At 32.3% G+C, this 26823-nt stretch overlaps 1 protein-coding gene across 6 annotated transcripts in view; it reads left to right on the top strand.

Moving 5' to 3' along the window:
• Nucleotides 1-26823, top strand: part of stj (voltage-dependent calcium channel subunit straightjacket) — a 44356-nt gene that overhangs the window by 8784 nt on the left and 8749 nt on the right. For 4 of the 6 annotated variants that reach the window (XM_085946814.1, XM_085946813.1, XM_085946812.1 and 1 more), the window contains exons 8-21: nucleotides 764-904; nucleotides 2456-2542; nucleotides 7106-7186; nucleotides 9303-9377; nucleotides 9488-9592; nucleotides 10828-10899; nucleotides 11076-11278; nucleotides 12754-12881; nucleotides 14379-14432; nucleotides 19195-19285; nucleotides 22533-22646; nucleotides 23159-23474; nucleotides 25268-25519; nucleotides 26313-26430. In XM_085946814.1, coding sequence (XP_085802940.1) covers nucleotides 764-904; nucleotides 2456-2542; nucleotides 7106-7186; nucleotides 9303-9377; nucleotides 9488-9592; nucleotides 10828-10899; nucleotides 11076-11278; nucleotides 12754-12881; nucleotides 14379-14432; nucleotides 19195-19285; nucleotides 22533-22646; nucleotides 23159-23474; nucleotides 25268-25519; nucleotides 26313-26430 — 1837 coding nt within the window. The remainder of the gene's footprint in view (nucleotides 1-763; nucleotides 905-2455; nucleotides 2543-7105; nucleotides 7187-9302; nucleotides 9378-9487; nucleotides 9593-10827; nucleotides 10900-11075; nucleotides 11279-12753; nucleotides 12882-14378; nucleotides 14433-19194; nucleotides 19286-22532; nucleotides 22647-23158; nucleotides 23475-25267; nucleotides 25520-26312; nucleotides 26431-26823) is intronic. The other 2 variants (XM_085946816.1, XM_085946815.1) reach the window with 1 other exon arrangement.

The following is a 26823-nucleotide window of genomic DNA, read 5'->3' as shown; positions in this document are numbered from 1 at the left end:
CTTCAGTCTCTTTACGCATTAGAAGATTACAAATGCCACAAACGCCCGAATGGTGGTGCCACTTTGCCGTTATATCTAAATGTATATAAATAGGAAACCCAGCATTTTTGACATTTTGACAACGCTAATGTGTAAGGATACTATGTATAGGCCAGATAGTAAAGTTACAATCAAATAAAAAGTGTTTCATTTAAAAGGTCATTTATTTACTACGCTTCAAACAAGTCACAACATAAACAAAAATAATCACCATTTATTTTCCACTCACCAGAATCACCATACTTTGTATACAACTTTTACATTTTTTATGAGAATTGGCTGTCAGCTATTCACTCAACCCGTTGATTTTGTATGATATATAAATTCACATATTGATTGTCAGTAATAATATCAATTAGATTCAGCGGCAAGATTGGATACAGCACAAAGATCAGTGTCATGATTTTTCTTTTGCTTCATATTCTGGCAATTATTTGAAGTGAATAAACTGAAGTACTTATTGATAAAAATACTCACTGGGTTATTTTTATTTCCAAGTATGGCCTATGCAAAGCTTGTTATGTATGCGCATTGCGGCAAAGTGTACATAATTTCATTGTAAACCCATTTTGGGTTGACTTACAGGTTTTAGACTTATTTGGTTACGCTCCCTCTATAAGCACAGTCCAACATCTTGGGTAATTTAATATTTCAATATAACAGTGTATGTGTGTGTATTTATTTGACAGTGATGTAATAATTTTTTTTGTGATTTCAATAATAGGATCCAAAGATGACGGATTGGTTGTGGGAAGTGAAAGAATCTGAGGAACAGCGCGATCGTGTCATGGCTCACCGTAAAAACAGTGCCGTCTTCAAATCTAAGCACGAGCAGGATAGGCGATTTTGTATTAGGCAGAAACAGGTTGGTTTAATTTCATCATTTGTTATTATAGTTGCAAATGGTACAAGTTAAATAGCCAGTGCCGCATGAAGCAACTGAACTTGAACTCCTGTAATAATATTGTCAGTGTAACTACAACAGTGACGTCCCTAGGCAAAGTGCTGACGCTAGGTAGACTGATAATGCCACCCTCCCGGTATACATAATTTGGTGGATTTATTGATTTCGATTATTAATTTCTCCTTGGGATCAGAATCGGTTTTCAACTTTTAATAACATACCTAATAACAACCTGCAATAATAATACCTGCATTACCTATTTTTTTTCGTTTTATTATTCTTGATTTTAGTTTTTTACACTTACCTACTTGTTTTAAAATCAAAAATGTTATAATGCAACAAAAAAATATACTTCCCATAGTTTTAGTAAAAACTATTAATAATAATCAGGGAACACAACTAATTTTCTGTGATAACACTTTAATTGTCACTGACATTTTTTTTTCTCAAAACATTATATCTTGATGCTTAATAATATATAAGTATCCTATTTTACAATAATTATTGTTGAACATACATAATTTGAAAACATCTCGTGCACGTTCATGACAAACGTGCAAACGAACTAGAAAACATCTTTTTGTAGAAAAAAAATACTACACCCGACGGGACTTGAACCTGTATCTGCTGGGTTTGTGCCACTATGCTTTTCCAGCATGTTTTCAAATTATGTATGTTCAATATATAGAATGTTACATTCTCAAATCTTGTCTTATTCGTTGAATAAAAAAAAATATAGTTTATTAAATTATTGTTGAAACGGTCAGTGTTTTTGTACAATAGAAACCCATGAAAAGACCTACACAATAAATCACTTGCTAAACTGATCCTAACTTAGTCATTCTATCTATACAATTTCATCAACATCTGGATACTTTTCAGTGTTTTTCAATGAATGCATTTACCGGAGTAGTGAATTTCATTTGTTATCAATTCATTTCAAAATAGCACATGCGTTATTTATATATAAAACTTGCTGTTTTGCGTAGATCATTGTTAAACAGTAAACCCAATTAAATATTTTAATCAAAAAATAATTATAATATAAAATTTAAATGTGTAAATTCTATCAACGGATCGATTCCTCCTCGGGTGTGCTGCCCTTTGAATAACTGCGGCACATGGTCTGCCTGCCCACACGGGATATCACTGAACTACAATAAGTACCGTGAATGAACCATTTTTTGGAAATGTTCAGGAGAGGCATAAATTATTTTTTACTATGCGAGCTAGCTTTCGCGTAATTTCATATAATACCTATATGGAATTAAAGGAACGCATGCATAAGATAAAATCCATTGCGTGTATTGCTATAAATCGATAACTATAACTTGAGGCTAGTGCCGCAGTGTGAGTCTTGGCAGTGTGTTGCTAGCTAATAATTCCTCTAACTGCAGCACCTCAAGATATAATTGTCGGTCTCTACAGCAGTTAAAATGCAACATGCTATCTTCAAGTATCTTTTATTTATATGAATATGACTCATTACTTCGACATTAAATGTATTTTTAGAAAGAAGACCAACACGAGGGGTCTTTACAGCCTTACCAACTAATGACTTCTATTTCTATGCCGGTGTTTGATCTTAGGGTGAACGCGGTAAGTGTATTTTTTACGTTGTTAAATACATTATAATAAGAACTTCATGAAAATCTAACTGTTTCAGGATTTGTCATTGTCTAATTTCAAGGTAAATGACATTTTATGTTGTCAAATTTGCCATGACATTTAATTAATAATTTTATAGAAATATTCTAAGCACATGCATTTTGACACAGACCACATCAATGTAAATAAATGCAAATATAAAATTTATATATGACTTATATAGAAAGAAAAAATATTTTTTTCGAATGCAATAAATTATTATTGTAATATCTTATTTAATTAATGTAAATCTAATCTAACCTAACGACATTCTCCGCTTAGGAGTGATAATGGTATTAAATTAATAATTGCTATAAAAAGTGGAATTAGTTACTAAAAATTGTGTTTTATTTAATTATTAAGTGTTAGTAATTTATTTTTACCTTACCAATATAATGATATTAAATTTCCACATTTTATATTGCATTTGAAAAGAATTCAAAGTTTTACATAGTTCTACTTGAATAATTTTAATGAATTTTCTCTACATGGATGCTTAAATTTTGTTATAAGTTATTGTATTATTGATGGTTTATTGCTACTATACTCATGTTAATGATTTATTTTGGTACTTTTTCTTTAGAACTTCACAGAGAATATACTCATTAACGAAGCGTACTGGGTTAAAATAATAACAGAGGTATATCACCGAACAGTATCTCATTCCGTTGATTGAAGTTGACATTTTTTTTCATTTTTGATAATTATTAATTGTTTTTGAACCCCTCTAGCAGTGTGCATAATGTCCCGCTAGATTCAGCCCGACTTTTGGGAGCCATAGGAAAGTAATTCATTTCGTAGCGGCAGTTATAGAAGTCGTGGCAGTCTCCTAGATCTTTGACAGAAAATTTTACATGCATATCGATGCTACAACACTGGATTTAACCGCTAAAGGAACATTCTTCTCTCGGACTATTTCTCCATAATATTATGAGGGGTGTCTGTCAGAATATGTGTTCTTTGAGAGTTGATTTCGGTGTGTTAGCGTTATTATTGGTGATTTTATGTAAAGTTCGACATAATTACTATTATTGCTTGTAGTTTGTAGAGAGATAGTTATAATAATTAGTTGGACACGACGAAGAGTGATGTATTTAGTAGACCGCTAGGGTATTTTTGATTTCAGGATCGGGGATTACTAATCATATTTGAGTTTCAAATATAACTGAACTAAAGTCAATCTGTTGTATTAATGAAATGAATAAATACTAAAATATTTCAGTGTATGTATTTTTATTTACAGTTTGCATAGTTGTAATTGCGGTTTTGTCTCAAATACAGAATAACAAACAGTTGTTCTATCATGGAAACCTCGTAAATCCAAAACATTAAACAGGAGACAGTAAAAATCTTTTAATTTTTATTTTAAATGAATTTTATATATAAAATAAATAACAATGATTGCACCCACATCGGCCTTGCAGGTAGAGCCGCTGTCTTTGTATAAATATGAAGCTGTGGGTCGCAGGTTCAAATCTGTGGCTGGCCAAAAAAATAGTTGTTGTTTTTCAATGCGCAAGGATTCTGTGGGTTGGGCATATAGCTAACTATTCATTGTTAAAAAAATGTAATAAAATACAACCATCGGGTGACCCATCTGATCCAATTAGGAACGAACAAGGTATTAATTTACCTTTTATTCCCAATTTTTTCCATTGGATGGACATGAATTTTGCAGGTTTTGTGGAATAATTTTTCAATATTAAATACTGGTGTTCCTACCTATTAAACAACAATTTCATTTTGACCAATATGGGATTTACGAGTTTTACAAGATATAACAATGAATCAAGTGTTTAAAGCAGAGACAGGGAGAGTACATAATGACACCTCTCTCTCTCTTTGGGTCATATAGTTCAGATAATTACATGGCACACATGACAAAGAGTAGAAGCAATTTATTTGAGTTTCATGTATTATTGTACGAGTTCTTTGCATAGACTCAACTATGCACCAAGAGTTGGTTTTAACTTACTCTCAGATGTTTCTTTTGAAATTCAAAATGCGGCTGTTCAGATATATTTAAAGCTCGTGTAGAAAATGTTTCTTTATAATCTAGCCGAATAAGAATAATTAACTTTTATTATTATTGAGTATTTGCCATTGTACATAGTTACATTCCAGTGGGACACGTTTTCTAGTTAGTGTTTAATGTTTATTTACTTTCAGAGATGACTAGCTAGTGTAATGAACTTATGTACAGACGTTGAAGATTCCGTTTGAAATATTTTTGTAAATACTTTTATGAATGATGGATGACCAATGCAACAGTATTTCACGAAGGTGTGACAAACACGATTGCGCATACGCAATACCTGACATCAAATACTGTTTCTTCTTTCTCATTATTTATTTGCCGTGTATGAACGTTCATCTGTATGACAACAAAAGTATTCCTTGTTTATGATTAATAATGTCAGACAATATTTATTTAAAAAAAATTGTTACTATGGAGAAAATTTGAAGTAGGTAAATGCAAAAAAATATAATATATTAAACCCATTTACATGTTCTTAAATAATCTACTCAGCCTTACTTCACTGAAAAGTGAGGATTATCCGCTTAAATATTAATATTTTCACTAATGTTTCCATCAATATGGTGTTTATATGAAATTTTCAAATCAATGTCTCAATATACTAACTAACTAACAAATGAGACATGAATTTTACCGGATGACCCCACTTTAACAATTTCCTTTACGATTCAAATGTTAGTATTTTTTTTTCTCGTATTAATGACATCTATACACAAAATCATTTTACTTTTAAATGCATGCACCATTTGGTAAATAAATGAATATTTTCATAACTATATCTAGTATGATTTACTGATCTCTTTTTCATTATTGGATTGTGATTTGGATGATTTGGCCGCCTGACGGCCTTCTCCACGGTTTCGTTTCATATCCCTAGGCATTCAGCGGCACACAGGGCCTGTATCTCCATTTGGTCTGCCGATCTGGAGGGAGGTCTTTCTCTGGCTCTCTGACCTTTAACCATTGACCTTTAACCATGATCATTGACCTGACATGACCAAGAATTACTAAAGAAAATGTTAAAATCTTTTGACTGCCACTAGGGTTACAAGCACTATAGAAAACACTGCATTAGCTTAAAAGCATACATCAGTGAAACGGCAATTAATAATTTTCAACAATAGGTGGGATGAAATTTCGCACTCGTTGCCAATCAGAGAGCGGTAGTTGAGATGTGAGCACGTCAATTTGTTTTGTGATGGCGTCGGAGGAATGTATTCTTAAATCGTGTAAAGATGACTAAAAAACGTTACGTATACCTATACTCGAAAAAGAAAACATGTCAATGAATATATTAATATTATTTCTAATATAACAATAAACATAACATTAAATGGACGCATGTTCAATTTTTATGACAAATTATGTTTTGTTCGGCACCCGTCGTTTGCACAATCTGCGCGTCGCGGGTCAAATTCAAATACTCTTTTTTCAATGTGTGTTTGGATGCAAAGTATGGGTCTAACCCTGAATGAGTTGGTAACAACTATTATTTGTTAAGCAGAAAAGATTTACACCGGAATGTCGAGTCAATAAATGGAACAGCATAATATATCTTTCATGAGAATGGTATGACCATTTAATATTTCACATCATTTAGGTTTACTGTGTCTGAATCACCTGAAAAATTGAAACCTTTTTGAAGTAGGTGTTTATAAAATTTTATTTTTTCAAACAGAATAAAAAACTAAATTTGAATTCGGTAGTCAAATCTTATTCGAACAAACAAAATGCTGAAAATTCTCTCCATTTTCTTTAAACTGATGAGTTATTATTTTTTGTATTTTTAAAAATATTGTTTATGATATTAAATCACAATTTGTCAATGAAACCTTTTCATAGTGTTGTAGCCGAAGATAAAAATCATATTATAATTAGTATTAGTATATTTTTAAGTAATATTTATTGTGATAAACAGTTATTATTATTATTTACCATTTAGAAATATTTTCTATTTAACATTACAATAAATTTATAACTAGAGTATGACCAATGAATTACATGAGTTCAAAATTCACCTTTACATGCACATGCCTAGTGTACAGGCAATCATTAACAATTCGCTGAATGTGTCAAGCATGTAAAGATGAACTTTTGCCTCTTGGAAATAGGTATTATATCCAATATAACTACATATTTTATAAGTAATTCTTTTAACATAAAAGTCAATAAGTACATATTTAATTATATATCTCTAAAATCATTTCATCTGTCTATAATCTATTAAGTTTAATAAATATACATATTGATCAGTGTTTTAATCAATTTATTATAGTTCAATTCTGTCAATCTTAGACTGAAATTAAATATATCAAATTTTTTTAATTGCATATTCTTAATATAACTTAAAATAATCTATTTTAATTTGATAGCGTCATATAAATTATTGGATAAAAATCAATGTGTTTTCTCTCTCCAGGAGAGACTTATACATTGATCGATTAATTATATCTAATGCTGTGTTTGTATTATTGCAGTCGAGGATTGCTAATTTGCTTGGAGTCGCTGGCATTGACGTTCCCATCAAAGATATAGAAGCTCTCATGATGCCCCATCAGGTATTAAACTCTTTAAAATCTTTAATTTCAATTTAATTTCAATTTTAATTTATTTTACATATTGTGGACATTACAAATTATAAGTTTAAGACGTTTTTCTACCTAATTGGCCATAGGCATGGATAATTTCCATCTCTTATCCTTAAATTTCATTCCATTGGAAAGAGTACATTAGTGAAGGGAAGAGTTTGATTAGTGACAGCTAAATTATCAAAAAATTACCAACTGAAGTATTAGTTTGTCGCAACTGAATGGTTTGACTTTTATAATTTTTTTTTGTTTATTTCATAATTTATTATTAGTATTTGTGTAGAGAAGCTTCCAACCATTTGACTTGGTTTCGTACCACATTGTGGCAGTAATCCATCCTTGTCTTTCATAGTACTCATACCTCAAACCTACAATGTATCGTAGTTTTCTTCATAATATGTACTGTGATCTGCAAATCCAAATGTAATAATATCAATCTAGGACATGAATAACTTGCAGCCATGTAAAAAATAAAGTGTTTGATCAAATTTGATTGTAACTTTGAAGTTTTCTTGCATTATTTTCTTTCATCTTTCCTGTTAATTAACTATCGCTCTTGTGTCAACCCTGGCGCTGAGGCATGCCATCAGATCTTCCTCTTCACTAGTCACTGCACTCGACCATGCTTTTCTACTATCCATTCAGTAGTGCTTTATAGCAGATAAGTAACACTACATGAATGATTTCTTTAATTGTTTTCAATTGAATCAGAAATTCAAAATGAATTTTGAAATGTGTTAGTGAATCTCTTTTAATAGAATGGTGAGTATTGCAGTATTCTTACTCTTGATATGTTATACACTATTCAGCAGTGGCGAAGGGTGACTTTTGGAAAGAGGTAGGCTGTGGAGTAACCACGCTTGTCAGATATATTTACGGGAAATAAGAAGATAACCCAATATTACTACTGATGAATAGGTACACTAAATCGCTGCAATTTCAAAAGTTCAATTAGTTTATAAATAAACAATTAGTTTGAATTATGTTTTTTCCTAAACATTTATAAACGTAACATACCTACGCTCAAAATATATTACCTATCATCTTTGAAAATATCCGTTGTTGTGTATAATATGTTCCATAACAATTTATAATTTAACCCGTAAAACTAGACATTTTAAAATACTTCTATATTTAAAACACAGACTTTGGTATAAATAACTGATAAATAAAAATCGCGAGATAAATTATTTTATATTTTTAACAATCAATATTTATATGTGATTGAATCCCATTGAAATTATTTTTTAAATTATCTTATTAATAATTATTTTGAATAAATGTGTCCTAGCGATCTAAGCGCAGACTAAACAACTTATGATTTCGGAATAAAAAGCCAGACAGTGGTTGGCCCCATGAGACTGTAGTCATACAAAACAGATCTGGAAAAGGGGTCACATTAATTCATAATATAGTTGAATCCAGGTGGCGCTAGTATGGGTATATGGTTATAAACCTTATTAAATAAAATAAAACTTCTAAATGCTGACGATAGATGACTCTGAATTGGATGGATTTTTCTGTATATTTATTTATTTTTTAAATTAAATTAGTCACTTGAAGATCTATTTTTCTTAGAAGGTAGGCTTTAAATAATCGCCTACTATGGAGCCTTCGCCACTGCTATTCAGTGTAGTGGCCAACTACAATAGCGGATGTTGCTGCCGCTCGTCGATAAAATTCTACAAATCTTAATTACCATCATAAATTCATTCTCTATCGCCGGTGCCAGCCATCATATGTAGACGTCTTTACAAATTCACAACTTCCATCTACGCATATAACAAAATGTAATATCGTATGGATTATTCTAAATTCCAAAATAAACCTTTCTGCAAACATGTAAGTAAATAAATAGTGTTATTACCAGTGATTAAAATTTATTTAATACCAAATCTAAATCCAAACAAACTGTCGTGTAACAAAAATGTCCCTCGACGAAGCAAATAAGTAATATTATGTAAACGAATATGAATTCATTAACACCAATATCTATAATGAGGAATATATCTATACAAGTTCGTTGATCGAATATTTTGTTAAAATGGCCTATTATAGTTTTGAAAGTTTATTTTACTTGTTACAGTTGGGAGTTAACGGTTATGCTTTTATCGTCACCAACAATGGGTACATCTTGATCCATCCAGACCTTAGACCAGTGGTAAGAATTTAACAGAGCGTTGTTCATTCTATACAATTTTATCTTTATAATATGTATTATAAAAATGTAATTGTTATAATAAATAATATGCAATCTATGTTAATTTTTAGTTCCAAGGGATTCTTAAGCCTAGTTACAACAGTGTAGATATGGTAGAGGTAGAACTCCTGGATGATGGAAGTGCTCCAAGGGTTTTTGACCCAGAACTGATTCAGGTATGATCATGATCGCCTTCATTACTTCATCTCTATTGATAAATTCTAATTTTTAAGTATTACTTCCACAATTTATATTAAAAAACCCAAGACCACGAGAAATAAAAATAACTAAAAAAATTACTGAAAGAGGAAAAAAAAACTTTTTTTACAAGACATTACAATTATATTTTATTAATACTTGTGTTTTGTATAATTTCTTGGAAATGATTTTCTCCTAAACAGTAAACCGTGTCGAGAGCAAGAACATGATAAGTTTGGTTGTTCTTGCCCTATTGTCGATCTGCACACGTTCTTCGTCTCTTCAGTCGCATTGGTTATCATAAAATTAATTCTAGACGTGATAATAGTGCCGGTACACGTGCATGGATTTACTTCAACAATAGTGTGTATTATAAACTATCGCGATAATAACTGTATACACGTAAAAGTGCTGACTGTCTCACCAATACCATTCTTTAAGCGCAAGCGAGATGGGTTGTTGTCATTGTATAGTGCTATTTGACTGGTAGTGAAAAATTGTAAGCGTCAAAATGCTTTGCGCGGTGTAGTTCGTATTTTTTCAGAAGGTTCGCCACTGTCGTTCTACTGCATAGGCGCAGATATCACACAGTTCAATTGTCGCGTGAAAATTCAGAAGCTTCTGAACTTTTTTGATCCATGCATGCAATCTTGCAATTTGCATGATAATACGTGTTTACATGTGCATTTTTTTTTGTTATGGCCGCGATAATATGTACCTACCGTCAGCAGTAAATCCATGCACGTGTGAACAGGGTATTAGTCATAATATTTAGTTCGAAAAGGGTCTTGTCCATGAAGATCTTTTGTTATATCTCATATTTGATAAAATCCTTAGCAATTGAATATTTTAAAGCTTATGTTTAGACTTGAATAAATTTAATCACTTTAGTATTCCATTTTTACGTTTCATAGTTTCAATAGTGAGGTAGGATAGATAATTGTATCGAGTTATTATATAGGAAATGCTTTTTATGCAAATTTATTATAGGCTTTAGTCATTCAGAACTGATTTTGATATTTAGCATAAATCAATCGGTATGAGGTGGTTTGCAGACAATGACGTTTTATTTTACTATTGTGTGGCTTCATGAATGACTGAAGTGTAAAGGAGCATCTCCAGTGGTGATAGCAAAATAAAATCTCTCTCATCGATTAATTCATTACACTTGTAATATTCATGGATTATTCATCGTCCATATTTTTGTTTTCAGTTTCGCAGCGAAGTAATCAATCAGAAAAATGGCAGTCGATGGTTCCAAGTGAAATATCATTTCGACGATATGGTATGATATGATACATTATAATATCTAAACAAATCACGGGCACATTAAAAAACGTTGTAATTACCATTAATCAACCTAAAAATTAACTTTGTAATTATTTTTAGAAATGTCAATATGTAATACAATAAGTCGATGGGGATATAAAATTATTGTTATATTGTTTTCTGTTTGTGTAGAAACGTGTATCGAGAATACGGCGTCAGTATTTCTGGACAGGTATTGCCGGATCACCGTTCTCTCTCGTGGTAGCTCTACCGGAGCCATACGGTTTACAAAGGTTATCTCTACGGCCTGAAGATGATATCCACCGAAATCACTTAAAAGGAAGCAATGCATCACACTTCTTCAAAGGGTCACGATGGCGTATTCATCCCGATTGGTAAATTTTAGTTATTTTGCCCGTCCATCCCAATTTGATTTAAGATTTGAGCGTCAGCTTATGATGTTGTGAGTCCCAGGTTCAAATCCTGGGTCTGGCAAATACACATATTTTTTTCAAAGTGTGTTTGGAGTAGTGTTGTAGACCGTTCAATAATAATTACTATATAGTTCTATAGAAAAATGTAAAAATTATAAATTTACGCAAATATGCCAAAAATACTATAATTTTGAAGAATTCGAGATGAAAAATGTTCCTGTAGTATAGTTTTTTCAGAAATACTATAATTTTTACCCTTTTGTAATATAATCAACATAGAAAAAAATGATAACACTGGTTTGGAGTCAGAGTGTGGACCTTAATAGGTTGAGCAAGTGGCTAACATCCATTTTTAATAAAAACAAAAATCTGTTAATACAAACCTCTGTGGTGGCCAATAATGATCTTCTCAGGATCGTGGAGACATGGTCAAAAGATTGCTGTATGATCAGAAAAACATTTAACAAAACCCTTTCCATATAGATGAGACTAATGATTAGATTAGTATTATTCTCACTCTAGTAATTTATAATAACGCCCTATTGACATGATCGTGTATATTATAATCATAATTATAGGTAAGTATCGTCATTTGAAAAATCGTGAATAAAGCTATATTTTGGTACATGGTAATAAAACTTTTTAAAATCATGTTTATGTGCATTATACCTTTAATTTTAACAATAAATGACATAATAGTAAAATATATTATGTATCATATTCTGGGTCATAATATTGGATGAACTGCAACATTTTGTGTTTCGTATTTGCCATGATAATTTTATATAAAATTTTTGGTACCTATACGATATAATAAATAGGACAAAATTTCGGTTACGTGTAAATTGTACGTAAAACATTTCACCGTGGCACAGTTCGCTGTGAGCTTTATTATCGGAAAGAGATAACCGTATAATTTTATTAGATTCAATATGAACATTAATTCAATTTTCATAGCTGATTTTGGCAAAATTCATGAATGCAATAATGAAAATCTAACCTAACCTAACAAATAATCCAGTATATCGGTTATTTTCAAAATTTGTTTGCTGCTGGCTTCCTGTAAAGTGTAAACCGACAAGAACCGTGTTTTATTTAGACATGAATTTTATGTCAGTGCTATACAACCCAAAGAGGGATGGATGGTCTTTAATATACGGCCATATATTTCCGATACAACATTTCACGCTGAAGTGTGATACGGCGAACTGCATACGTACAAGTTTCCGGACATGCAAAATTTCAGCCAGCAATTGGAAACCCTAATTTCAAGGCAGACATGTAAAATCACATTCCATTATCTAGACCTACTTTATAAAATATATTGATACAGTTTAATTTTAGCATTTCTTGAGTGAGAAAAAATGGATCTTGAAGATTTAAAATGATATTGTCTCGGTATTGAAGTTTCTAATTGTATTGTTTTTATATTTTAGGTTGTATTGTCGTCATCATGCGAGGACATTTACCTCTCCGGAAGAAACGCTACTTTACTTTTTGGAGCGCATGAGACAGCCGGGATGGAAATGGCCTCTTAAACCTCGGCCACCAGAGCACATGCATTGTTAGTATTCGATGATTTATTTTATCATTGTCTCATATCGCAAAATTTTATGCCATTTATTCTAACAAAGCTTTAAAAAATATATAAGTAAGTAAAATACTTGCAAGATGGAGGTAGTAGAGAATTATTCTATATGATATTAACATAACACTCTAATTATACAAGCAGACCTGCCGACTCACAGTTTCCCCTGATCGAGAAATATCATTTTGAATTTGTACATAGAACCTTGAGGGAAATTCAAAAGCCGCATTTAGACAAAGCGAGCGAATGTTTGTTCTTCCCCCACTCCAGTGAATTTCTTATGCTCGCTCAACAAAAAGCGTTTACGTCAAGAGAATTTTGCTGGAGTGGGGGAAGAACAAACATTCACTCGCTTGGTCTAATTGCGGCTAAATAGATCTATTATTGTTTGAGTGAGACTTTATTCAATATTTAAAAAGACAATAATAATTTATGAAAAAAATATGTTTTTAGTAAATAGTCAGTACCCATTGTTACTTGTCCAAATTAAATTTTAAATAGTTTACGATAATATTTAAATGAAGAAAATAGGAGGCAAAACTGTTTAGCAAAAATATTTCTTCTTAATTTTGACACACAACGTATGTTATGAAAATATCACAAGTGTCAAGACGATCCAATTGGTACCTGAATCGTTGCGTGTATAATTCTTTTACTTTACAACGGCGCACTCCTACTACGCTGAACAGGATGCACAGTAGTAAATTTTAAAGGTGACATAATTTCCAACTGTTCTAGACATGTGGTTGGCGGTCGGGTGGGGATGTGCCTACATGAAGTAACATAATTATAATAGCTATATATGGTTGATGATTGATGGGGTGTGAGTCAGCGGATCGTGTCGTGTAATTAGAAATTCGTGACAAGTAATAACAAATAACTATACACATTGTAATGCGAAACTTAAAAACAGTTAATAAATATTTTTTTTAATAATGGGTACAGAAATTTCTTAATGTTTTATGTTAAAACAATCTATCAATCTTTTTAACAATAATTTTTTTTAATTACATTCATTTATGTGATGCATTTTTTATTAGTTTTTAAATCAATTTAATTAACGTTAATAAACTTATAAAACTATTATCGTAATTTTGTTTTAGACTGTATTTTAAAATATTTTACAATATACCTAACATAGTTTTTTTTATTATTAGAAGTGATTAGTATTAAGTGTCTCATGATTCATATTTGATTTTTAAATCATTTAGAAAAGCTTATTTAAATTTCAATAATTTTATTATCATTATACAATCATTAATAGTATTCATACTTATTTATTGTCTAGTTTCATTTATTGAATTCATAAGATAATCATAACTAATAAACGATTTTCTCAGTCAGGAGTGGATTCCTAATACCATTCCACATGAGCTACATGTTGGAAAAACCAGTGCAGGTGTAGACTAACAGTGGATTTTATTGTTTTTCTGATAATCATTTTTTTTTATTTTAACGTCTATTATTTCACAGCTAACACGAGCACTGGCAAGTCAGAATCTAAAATGGACAAGGATTCATACTTCTGTGAGTAGGCGACCGCAAGAGTCGATGGCTTGCATAAAGTGAATGATTAGATGTCGTTTTTGTAAATAATTAATTGTCGTTTGTAACTCACCTTTCGATAATCGCACAATTTGTGTTTTCGTAATGTGGCACAAAATTTACTCTTTCACATTTCACTATTCTCTATAATTATTACTATTCTTCTCCAATTTATGCACTTTTTATAAAGAAATTACTTTTTTATACAATTACCAATTAGTTGAAAGAGAAATTGGCACCTTCACCTTCTCTCAAATTGATAATTATTCAATCTCTCGTCAAATTATATGAAATTATTTTCAATTGCACTGATTATTAAAAGCACAATATTTATAATAAATTCATCACATAATATTATAATGCAACTGTCTAAACTATTGTATAAGTTTGCAGTTTAGTTGCATGGTTTTGTAGATGTGTGATCTTTTCAGGTATAAAATGATGTTATCGATTCAACCAATGTTTACATGTTACAACTCCATTATAATGGTGTTAAATATACTTTTTTAATTCTACAGTTTTCGGTTGGGGATGTTGAATACTATTGCTCTGACATGAGAATATTCTCTATTCACCGGGGTAGATGGGAAAATTTACATCCCTGATAATCGATTTCTTGGTAACTTCCAAAACATAATGAAAATATTCAAAAGTACAAAACACAGTTCTTATATCCAATGTCATTGCACGTGTACGATTACATAAATTACAATCATGCCAACAGGAAACAAAGTAATCTATAAAACTAGATTATAATATTAAGACACATAGCAATATACCTATACTAATCCACACCACAAACACACCTAATTTAATTCAAATGCATTAGGTATTATTATTAACAGCACTGTAACCCAGTGTAGATCTTGGCCACCTCTAGGAAATGTCTCCATTCCATTCTGTCTGCCACAAGCTTCAGGCACGCATACAATAGGGGTGGTTTCGGGTCTGACCCCCCCACCCGAAACAGATTTTTTATTTATTATATTTGATCCTAAGAAGGATTATACGAGGGTGGGTCAATAATTCCTTAGAAAAAAGCATTAAAACAGTTTTTATTTTTGTATTTTTTTTTTATTTCTCAACATAATCTCCTTGGAGCTCAATACACTTGGTTAGACGTTTCTCAATTTTTTTTAAACCGTCAGAAAAATAAGTTTTCGGAAGGTCCTCAAAATAAGCATTTGTCCGATCGATGACTTCTTCATTTGAAAAAAAACGTTGTCCACTTAGCCATTTTTTTAAGTTTGGGAAAAGGAAAAAGTCACTGGGGGCTAAATCTGGCGAATACGGTGGGTGGTCGACCAATTCGAACTTCAATTCTTCAATTTTAGCCATTGATCGTAAACATGTGTGAACACGAGCATTGTCCTGATGAAAGAGGATTTTTTTCCTGTTTAAATGAGGCCGTTTTTCTTCAATTTTGTTTTTTAGCTGGTCCAATAAAGATGCATAATAATCCCCTGTTATTGTTTTTCCTTTTTCCAAATAGTCAACGAAAATAATTCCACGTGCATCCCAAAATACAGTAGCCATAACCTTACCAGCTGATTTTACGGTTTTCGCCTTCTTTGGACATGGTTCGCCTTTCGCAATCCACTGCTTTGACTGTTCTTTCGTCTCGGGAGTATAGTGGTGTATCCATGTTTCATCTACACTCACAAAGCGACGAAAAAATTCATCCGGATTGCGTTGCATGAGCGACAACAGGGCTTTAGAGGCCACCACCCTATTGCGTTTATTGTCGACTGTGAGCAAACGCGGCACCCATCTTGCAGAAATTTTTTTCATGCCCAATTTGTCATGTAAAATAGAAATGACGCTACCTTTTGAGATCCCTGTAACCTCAATTATCTCACTCAACTTTAATCTTCGGTCACTTAACACCATATCGTGGATTTTATTGATCATTTCTGGTGTAGTCACCTCTACAGGACGTCCTGAGCGTGGTTTATCCTTTGTTGATGTACGACCACGTTTAAATTCATTTAACCAGTTATAAATAGTTGCAAGTGAAGGAGCAGATATGCCGTGAACTAAATCCAACTCATTTTTTATTTCCTTTGCTGTTAACCCTTTTATATTAAAATGTTTAATAACAGCTCTAAACTCAATTTTCTCCATTTTCCATTTTTCCATTTTCCACAAGCAAATTTTTTTTTAAATGTACGAGAAACACACAACAACCCGACCAATCTGATTGAAACTTCGCAGCATACTGAATCGGTAGTGCCGCTGCATGAAAACAAACCGCTTACAGTACTAGTCGCGCCACCTGTCGGCTTTTCTAAGGACTTATTGACCCACCCTCGTATTATAATATATGCATTAATATTATAAAAATTATATTAATATATTTTTATTTTTATGGGAAATAGATGTTAGCCACTTACCTAGAGGTCCACACTCTGCGTCGGCCATTATAAATGTAATATTACTTCTTCTATTTCATTAGGACGTCATGACTGAGGATTGTGACTCAGATGAATTAGCTGTCGAACAGATTTCTCAATGCCCCACTCCTCTTGGAGTTCTATTCTACAACCCACAAGGCCTGTTGCCAGTGGAAGACCCGTGGCACTCATAAATTGGTGCAAATATCTGATGGATCCAATGTTTGCTATAATATTATGTTTTTTTTTTAATTTTCCACAACACAACCCCGGTAAATCGAGACTCAACTGTAAATGAACTGAAATGGTTTGATAGTAAATGTTCGGAATAGCAGCCAATGTTCCCAATGTGACACTCTAGAATTGGCAAAAGTTTTCTTTTCACAGTATCATAAATAACATCATGTATAATAATGGCATTAGGACAATCTGCAAAATGTTATATACAACGAGTTTAATGTGTGGCATGGTAAAAAACATAATTATACAAGCCATGCTAGAATATTAACTCCCTTGTTTATTAAGTTAAGATGTAGATTTATCAAATAACGTGTGCGTATTCTTGTAATTAACCGCTGTAAATGTGTATTATTAATTACTAATATTAGCAATCAATGTGGTATGATAATATACATACATAAGTGTCACATAATTATATTAAATTTCTACATTTCCTTTCAAGAAATTATTAGCATGCTTTAGTCAAGTGTAAAGTTGATACAAAAATATACACGGAATGATGAATATAAATTTTCACTAGGCACAATATGTCATATGGGTTGATAGATTATTCATCTTCGATTGGAGAATTGTAAGGAGGCAATTGTATAATACAATATATATTTTGTTCAATGAATTTGATTTAGGTAGAAAAGTGAATGAAGTTATCAAAAAACAGGAACCCTCTTCTAATATACCTATGCCAGTTCCACAAGCAATCAATTTTGGAAAACTCTTTGTATTATTTTTTTAAGTATCTAATAAGCCAAACTTTTGAATCGTTTTTGGTTGAGATTTGGTGTATTTAAATAAGTAGGCAGAATTGCTTCTTTTCCATATTATACACAGCAAAATATGATTTCATTATATATATTGGAAAATGTGAATATTGGAAATAAAGAAAGCAAATATTATAACTCGGATAATATTAGATTATTTTTTTCATGAAAAACACGGGCTGATTAAGACTTTTCACATTTAAATTTGACGTATTACATTTCGCTGTATCACAGTTCACCTTGAACTGTCATAGCTGAAAGAGAATGATGAAGATGAACCTACTTTTGAATCAATCCGTATTTTATGTAAATATATTTTACAATATGATATTATTTCTAATTTACTTCCCCTACAGTGTTTACAGTGTTTTATTTAGACATGATTTTGATCTCAATGCTTTACGGCCATCGGTTTCCGATACAACAACACATTGTGAACGGTGATTCAGGCAACTGCATACATACAATTTTCTGGATACGATGCCTTGGATTATAGATATTGTAAGGCCCTCCCAGTATTACTTTTAAAAGGAAAAGAAATTATGAAAAAATGCTAATAATAATTTTAATTCAAATATTTGATATTGGAAATAATTTTTCCCGATACATCAATAAATTATAATTTCTCTACAGCATATTTTTTAATTGCTAAGAGTGTTTCATCTTGGAGAAACTCATCTTCAGTCGCATTATTTCAGTAACACAAGTTAGTAAATCTGTATAGCTATTAGCTATGTTCAACGAGGTTATAAAGCATTTAACCTCGTGGAATGAAGGAATAGGGAGTCATAAAATGGTTATTTACTAAAAGGTCCTTTAGTTTTATTTTCTATTTGATAAAATGAAATTCTTTTTCATTGATGGTAGATTTATACGCTATTTATGTCTTCAAACATCAAGGGAGGAGGGAGTGTAGCAAGAGAATATACAAATGTAATGAAGGCTCTCCACATGGTTGAAGTCCCTGTAAGCCTCTAAAGCCTATGCCTTAATACGGTTCTGCATGAATGGAACTGACGCTCATACTTCATAGAAGTATAACGATTTATATAAAATTATATTGCTTTCTAAAGCGCCGGCTAGACGCTCATGCTTTATAACAAGCTTACCTGCGCAAACCGGTTTGTATCGGGAAGCCCATGTGAATGGACGGGAAAAATAAAGCTCGCGCAAACCAAAAAGCGTTGTAAAAGTCTATACCGCGCAGGCAAGTCACTGCCGTCTAGCCGGCGCATTACAGTTAGTACAATAATATGTATTCTAAAGAATTTATTGATGAAATTTACACATTTTGGGAATATGTAACAATGTAGTATCTATTTGAAATGAATTGTTGATTTTTGTAATGTACAGGTGACCGAAGTTTGATGCAAGCCGTTGTGTTCGATGCTCGAGTGACAAACTGGTTCTCTCAGAATTTCACCAATGTAAAAGATGAAAAGGGGTAAGGAACACTGGCATTATTTATTAATAGAAAACTTTATTAATATTCTGAAGTAATTAACTGTTCAGGAAGAGTAGATACAAGTTGCGCATTGCATTGAAACTATAGTTTTCGATAATTCGTATGTTTGTCTAATTTAATTAGTTCAATATATATAGTAGTATTACTTTGATAGTACACTACAGACAAAATTATTGGAGTATCCATCATTGATAAGAATTTTCTAAATTGTTTATAACTTAGGTTTTAAGTTGTCATTTTAAATTATTTACTTTTTTGTAAGAAAAGACACAAGCAATGATCGGGAGAGAATTTGATTTATAACTGAAGAATCTACAGATGTATCCTAAGGTTATATATGTGTAACGTACAAAACTTCACTCAAAAATAGTGAAGCGTATTCGATTCGTGTGTGGCGTAAATACGACTTACTAACATATCCAAAATCTTCGATCTAGTATAACCCTTGGTTAAGCTGTACTAATTTTCTTCTGACGTTTATTGCTGTCTTTTTGTACAATGGATAAAATATATTCGTAAATAATAGTGTATATAAAAAAATGTTACAAACATAAATCTCATCTATATAATGATGCTTGTGTATACATATGTTTCCTTGGCTGTGAGCAATTCAATCAATATGATGTGCAACTGAGACATGTGTGTTAAAAGATGATTTAATTTATATTGAAACTGTCGCCTGTGATAATGTTAAATCTTTCGTGAACTGACTTGATATTCTGTTGACTTAGCCCAAACCCAATAACTATGCTGATGGTGTTGCTGCCAAGGTAAAGTATCATCGAAAACTACTCTTTTCTTTATTAAAATAGACACGCTAAATGTTAAAATTTAAAAAAATGTATCTTCTAGTGTTTTCCTTGAAATGTAAAGACAAAAACGTATCAACTCTTTTAATAGGAACATATTTTTTATTGTAAATTTTGAGTCTGTCAAAGAGATGAGGAAATATAGATATTGTATCACTGGGGAAGTCCTATAGAGCAGTGGTTCTCATGTATGGCCCTGGTGGTTGCATGCGGCCACCAACATCATTTTCAGTATTTAATATAATTAACTGGGCTAATGTTAAATATGCGTTATTGGAAATGAGTCATGACCAAGTACTTAAAAACCATTTTAATAATACCACGGTTGAAAAATTTTGGTCAAGTTATTATACGTTGACCAAGAATCAAGTAAATTCAAAACTTTCTGTATAAAGACTACAAAGAGAAGTCCTAATAGATTTTTGGGTTTCCAATGCGCGTTTTTCTTCGTTGTTTCCTCGACGTTTTAGGCTCGTTGCAGAGAAAGTGTACTGAAAGGTGTATGAATCCAAATACCGCTCTCAATGAAACTGTCTGAGCAATATTAGTTATAGAAAAACATGTTGAAGGAAATCCTACTTCTGTAGAAATTGAGCCTGAACATATGAATGTGAAGCAAAATAAGAACTCTTGGCCTATTCATTTTCTTACAAATTGAATATGAGGTGTGAGAAGTGACTTACGTCAAAATGGAATTTGCTTCAGCGATTTTGATAAAGAAAAAAACCCCACAGAAGGGTGTATATACAACATTTTAGTTATAAGCTAAATATGGTTGATTATATTTTGTCATGTAGGTACAGTGCGACTTTTATATTAAGTCTTCTGCGTCACCACGGTCGTTTCTTGAACTCTTTTTTTTGTAATACTACAACATGCCAATGACAGTAGTGTAGTTTAACAGTAGTGTATTTAGTAATAAAAATGAAATAATCACAAACACCCAAGCTTTGAAAAAATCACATAAATATTTTGTGTCCTCACCGGGTCGAACCCGGAGCTTCCGGATGAAAGGCCATTGCATGCACTACACCTCGAGAGCCGCTAAAACCTGCCCCCTGTGTTTGCTTTCCCCGCACCCACAGTTCAGTGTGTACGATATGAACGCTGAGTTTTATTAACATTGAAATGCCTAAACCTTGGCGGAAGCAGATGCAGAGCATTATTTCGAATGTAGAAGTATTGTGAGGAGGAAACACAGAAAAGAAAGCTTTTAATTCCTCTCAATAGTGCCAAAGATAGAGTATCTGCTATGGCAAGTCAACATGCAAAGAGCGTATTGTGACATAATAGTATCAGCACGAAAAAACTATATGACGTAACAGTGTCAGCGTATGCAACGCTGTGACGTAGGAGACTTGATATAATAGTTGCACCGTAGTTGTATCGGAATATTTTTTATTTCACAGGGTGGAGAGTGGTAAAATACTATAATACTATAAAAAAAAAATACATATTTTCTGACTGTCTTATAACATGGCTCAAAAGCTGTAAATAATTGAATATGAAGTAAAATGCAGTGTGCAACACCTTTTCATGAATTATTTTCTCAAAATAATGTATTTGCATTGTTTGAATTTATATATTTGTATGTAATTTGAATTCAGTGCCACTGGATTTTGGTCTCATGTTGAGATATTCTTTAATTTGTGATACTGATTACGTTCTGGTAAATGTATGAAAACTCATTGTCCCGTTTGAGAAACAAATGAACACTCACTTTTTATGGAACCGACAAGAAAACAAATGCTGGCATTTATGAAAATAGACGGATGATTAGTTTTCTGATGTACTTATAATTTTATGAATAATCATTTTCAGGGTGGAGATTTTATTTCAGGATTTATTGTAATTCTTAGCTTGCCCTGATGTGGATAATTAATTAGATGTAATAATGATTACTTTTGCTATCAATTCTTGGTGGAACTCCATAAAAAACTTAGAACATGAAAGTAAATTTTAGTAATAAATTAAATTAAAATATCGGATTATACAAAAATAATGCCACACTGTTTCAATAACAATTTAACAATACCCATTTATATTTTGTCAAATACGGTATTCATAATGCAAAATTTGGTAATATTTTATATTGACGATTTAAAACAAACGTAAAATCCTTTTTTTTCTCCTGATGAGAGTATATGGGTTTCCACAGAGTGGAGATTATATTAATAGGCTTTTGCTATGAGGAATGGCCGTTGTTAGTCAACCGCCCAACTCATAAGGTCCTTGTTTGGATCCAAATGTTTACAATTAAAAAAAATATGAATTTAGCAGAATAATATTTAAAAAAAACAATACTTTCATTTTCTATGACTCAAAAAATACACAGTTTTTCCAACGTAAGGAGATATGTCTCCGATATAAATGTCATAGTGATATCTTGTAAATGTGTGCTTATTTGTTTTATGTAGGAAAGAGTTCATCCAACGGTTTGGGATAACAGTGGCTTTTGTGGCGACGCACAGTGGTCTCACCAGATGGCAATCATTCCCACATCCCTCCGACACCCCTGAAATCAAAGAACGGTGAGACAAGTTATATTTCATTTAAATCATTTCATTCAAAAAAAATATATAATTCTATGATAAAAGTTTGATATTATTTCAAAAGATGTCAGTAAACATGGTTTATGGATCTAGAAACCTGGAATCAAAAGTATAATGTACCTATATCATAGTAATTATTGTCAAATCATTCTGTAATAAATCAGTGGTATCTGCCACGTCATGTTCCCTTTTAATTTTCACTTGAATGGTCCCCATCAACCCTAACCACTCTATTGGAGTTAATAACAGCGACAACCTAGTGTAAAATCAACGGACTTAAAATTATTATTTCACAATTTATCCTTCAAGCCGTCAATCGCACCATTCAAATCAGTTAAAATCTCAACACATGGCTATCAGCCGGGAAGGAAACCGAAAAAAGGGATTAGTAGGTGTCCATAAAAGAAGGTTATGGTATTGTTCTATTGATAATATTTCTAATAGTAAAAAGTTCATAAATAAGAAAATGATTTGAATTGTTCCCATTCCAGGCCTGAGTTTGGCGAAGTACATCCTCGTGCCACAGATGAGGTGTGGTATAAACGAGCCGTGGAGCAGCATTACATGGAACAACAGAGCTTCGTCTACTCGGTGGACTTTGATGTCGGAGATACCATGCAGGTTGCGGCTCCCGCTTCTGATGCCTCTGAGCCTTCCGCTAGTGCTCTCGTGGGGAACGGGGCGCTTGTAACAGCCACTCATGCCGTTTTTCACACTGTCGATGAGAGATCTGCCCCGGCTGCTGTGGTCGGCTTCCAATTCCAGCATTCCAGTCTGCATGCCCTCTTCATCAATATAACATCATCGGTAATAATTATTAATTATAATGTGAAGTTGAAAGATTTATATTATACCAACTAATATATGTACTTATGTGGTTTTGTCAAAGCCTGGGTAGCCTGTTATAGTGTTATAAAAGGATAAACAATATACATTCCATATAGGGTGACTGGTATAGTAATTAGCCGTGATGTAGTAATTGGCCATTTCAACTTCTAGTTGATAAAATAAGGTGTTAGCCATCCTTTTCTCACATTTGTCGCCATGTATAGCTCCCCCCTCCTCTTCTTAGTATGCCATATTTTAGAAGTTACCACCAGAAGGTGCTAGTATCTTCTTGGCTGTCAAACCTAAAAGTCTGTGAATTTGTGTCATTTCTTAAGAAATCCTTAAGGTAAGCAGCTTTTGAAATACTTAAAAAACTCTATATCCCAGCATATATGTGTGTTTTACAAGATATTCTATTGACCTGCATTACATGGAAACCATGGATCTAACTGTTTTTGAAATTTGCAGCAATTAATGTCACTTTTCAAGGGTGGCTAATAACTGTATCTGAAAAAGCGTGTTTTACAGTAGTTGGCCAATTATGCCAATAACTGTGTTTTAGAAAAATAAAAAAAAATACGATTTTTTTACATATTCTGATAGAGCTATGAAAATTAGCTGGTACCTATACCTGAAATCAATACAGTTTGAAAAATACAAATTTTTTGTTGACTAGTCTTTTACCCAAAACATGGAAAATTTAACTATAGTTATAGGGAGCTTTTGAAAATTACATATTTAAATATTAATTTGAAGTTAGCCAGAGCAAAATAAATATTTTGTATGTTGGCAGATTGAAACTGAAACATGGTGGTTTCATTGACAGCCATCTTTTTTTTTGGATTTTCGATACGAATGACATACGTATGTTTGTGAATATATTCTAAATGTCTTGGCAATATCTCCTCAAATGTCATGCTCAATATTTAATTAACAATAATAAATTTTATTGAATTAATCAATTCAGTGAATCGAAAATGATGTTGAAATTTGGTTAATAGATAAATGTAGGCGATAATAGTGAAGTTTGCTATATGTAAATTCGCGATGCAAAATAGATTGAAGTTAAATTAAATATTAATCCATAAATCCATTTTTTTTCATTATTTCATTTCATTTTCATATATCGTCGCCGTAGATGTCAAGGGAGCCACAAATTTGGCGAAAATGAGTAAAGTACACAAAAGCATTTTAAAATCATCAAAGATGCGGTGGTCAATGGATTTAAGCCACAAAACTCTTTTGACTACCACACACGTGTGCCAACTGTACATTTCAATATTTAGTGGCCAAGAGATATAACACACATAACTTCTAAGATACAATTTTTTTTAGTTATTTGTACAAAATAATAAAAAGATAACACCACAAAGTATATTCTATGTTCAAAGTTTCACCATTATATCTTTAAAAACAAAAAAATTCTATAAAAAAATGTTACTTTTTTTTTGTCACACAAAATCTTTGCGCGCCTGTTTCTCAGCATAATGATTTTGTGGACTGGCTCCCTTGACATCTACGGCGACGATATGTACTTCAGCTTCGTGTAGTAGAGAAAGTTTTCTTTGACTTTGGAAAAAGGTTTAATTTGACACTTCACTAATCACCTAATTTGTGGGATCAAAAATTAAACCAGACATGCGGGTAGTGCAAGCGTTGAAAGTCAGCGGACAATTGACAATACTTACGAGAACAAACCTATTTGGAAGCACTAAAAATGACAGATGTTAAATCTAACAAAAAGATCATATTTCATCACATTTTGTTTGCAGTGTGGCGAATCGGTGGCCTGTTTGAAAACTTGTAAATCGGGAGAACTCGACTGTTATGTTGTGGACAACAACGGATTTGTCGTGGTGAGTGAGAATCCCAAAGACACAGGACGGTTCTTTGGCGAGGTACGGCCGCCGATTATGAGGCAGTTGGTTCAAGAAAACGTCTTCAGGAAGGTCCATCTCACTGATTACCAGGCTGTTTGCTTCCCTGATCGCAAGACTACTAATCCTGCCGCCAAATTGCTTACTGTAAGTATTCCATTTTAAGTATTAATTATTTAGGCTATCATAGAGACTTAACATAGAGACAACCTTGAAATGTGGCTCCTTGCCTGCGAATGAGGATGAAAGTGAATGTTCTTGACCAGCCAGGCGAGATGTTTGTTACTATGAGAATGTAGATTTTTCTTTATTATGTAATTTTCATGTACCTACCTAAATAAAAAAAAATTAAACAGCTGTCAATATTTCATAATATATAAGAAAGTGTAAACATATTACAATAGTTAATATCCTTATTGCTTCCGTTAAGCCGCGTTGACACGGTCCAAGTACGGATCCAAGTAAACTTGGATCGAGTGCCATCCAAGTGACAGCTTCATACTATTTATTCCTATCCAAGTTAACTTGTATGAGTAGGACGCGGTCCAAGTAGCTTGGATAGGAATAATTAGTATGAAGATGTCTACTTGGATGGCACTCGGTCCAAGTGTACTTGGATCGTGTCAACGCGGCTTTAGTCTAAAAATTCTTTGTACAAATTTTTGAAAATATGATGATCAATTCGATGTTCGAAATAATATTTATCTCTAAGAGCTTGCGCCCATTATGACACACAACGGCAAATGGACCAGTAAAATGCAGACATAATATCTCAACTGATTTTTAATGACGGTCGGTTGTCATTCATTTTCTCAATTGGGTCATTGTTCTGTTTCAAGACACACATATAAATATTATTGATTGAAAGAAATAGATCTTTATATACCTACTAATGAAAAAGTTAAATCAATTCTTATCGATTCCTTATTTCTGATTTCAGCCGTTCGTTTACATCCGCCACGTGCTAGGCTGGGTGGTGTCGTACCTGTTTTGGGTGTGGCAACACACATATATTTTTGGCTCCGGCGCTTATGGATATTCGTACCCTGACGAAGACGGTAAGATCCACAATCAGTTATGCAAAATAGTCTTTATTGTCTCCTTGTCTGATATGTATGCTGTCTGTGAATGGTTTGGCACATGTATTCTCTCGTGTGATTCAAAAAGTCATCTCATATTATGTTATTTACAAATTGATACGTGAACGCTTTTAATTACTATAACAATTCTCAATATACAAAAATAAGAACTGAATTTTTTTCAGGCATTATTATGATTTATTAAAATTAAAACAATGTGACATTTGAAAAAACTTTTTTGATTTAAAAATTGGTTATTTTAAAATTTTATTTGATATAAAGTACTTTTAAATCATATGATCCATGTGCGCTGTCTTCATTCAAGTAGAAAAAACAGGCAAGAACTTTATTATTAAATCTTGTAGAAAATAT

This window comes from Rhyacophila brunnea, unplaced genomic scaffold (assembly GCF_057557595.1).
Source record: "Rhyacophila brunnea isolate RB1 unplaced genomic scaffold, BYU_Rbru_1.0 scaffold_2, whole genome shotgun sequence".
In the NCBI taxonomy this organism is placed as follows: domain Eukaryota; kingdom Metazoa; phylum Arthropoda; class Insecta; order Trichoptera; family Rhyacophilidae; genus Rhyacophila; species Rhyacophila brunnea.
The sequence above is the reverse complement of the archived record's forward strand: the minus strand, read 5'-3'. Positions and strand labels throughout refer to the sequence as shown.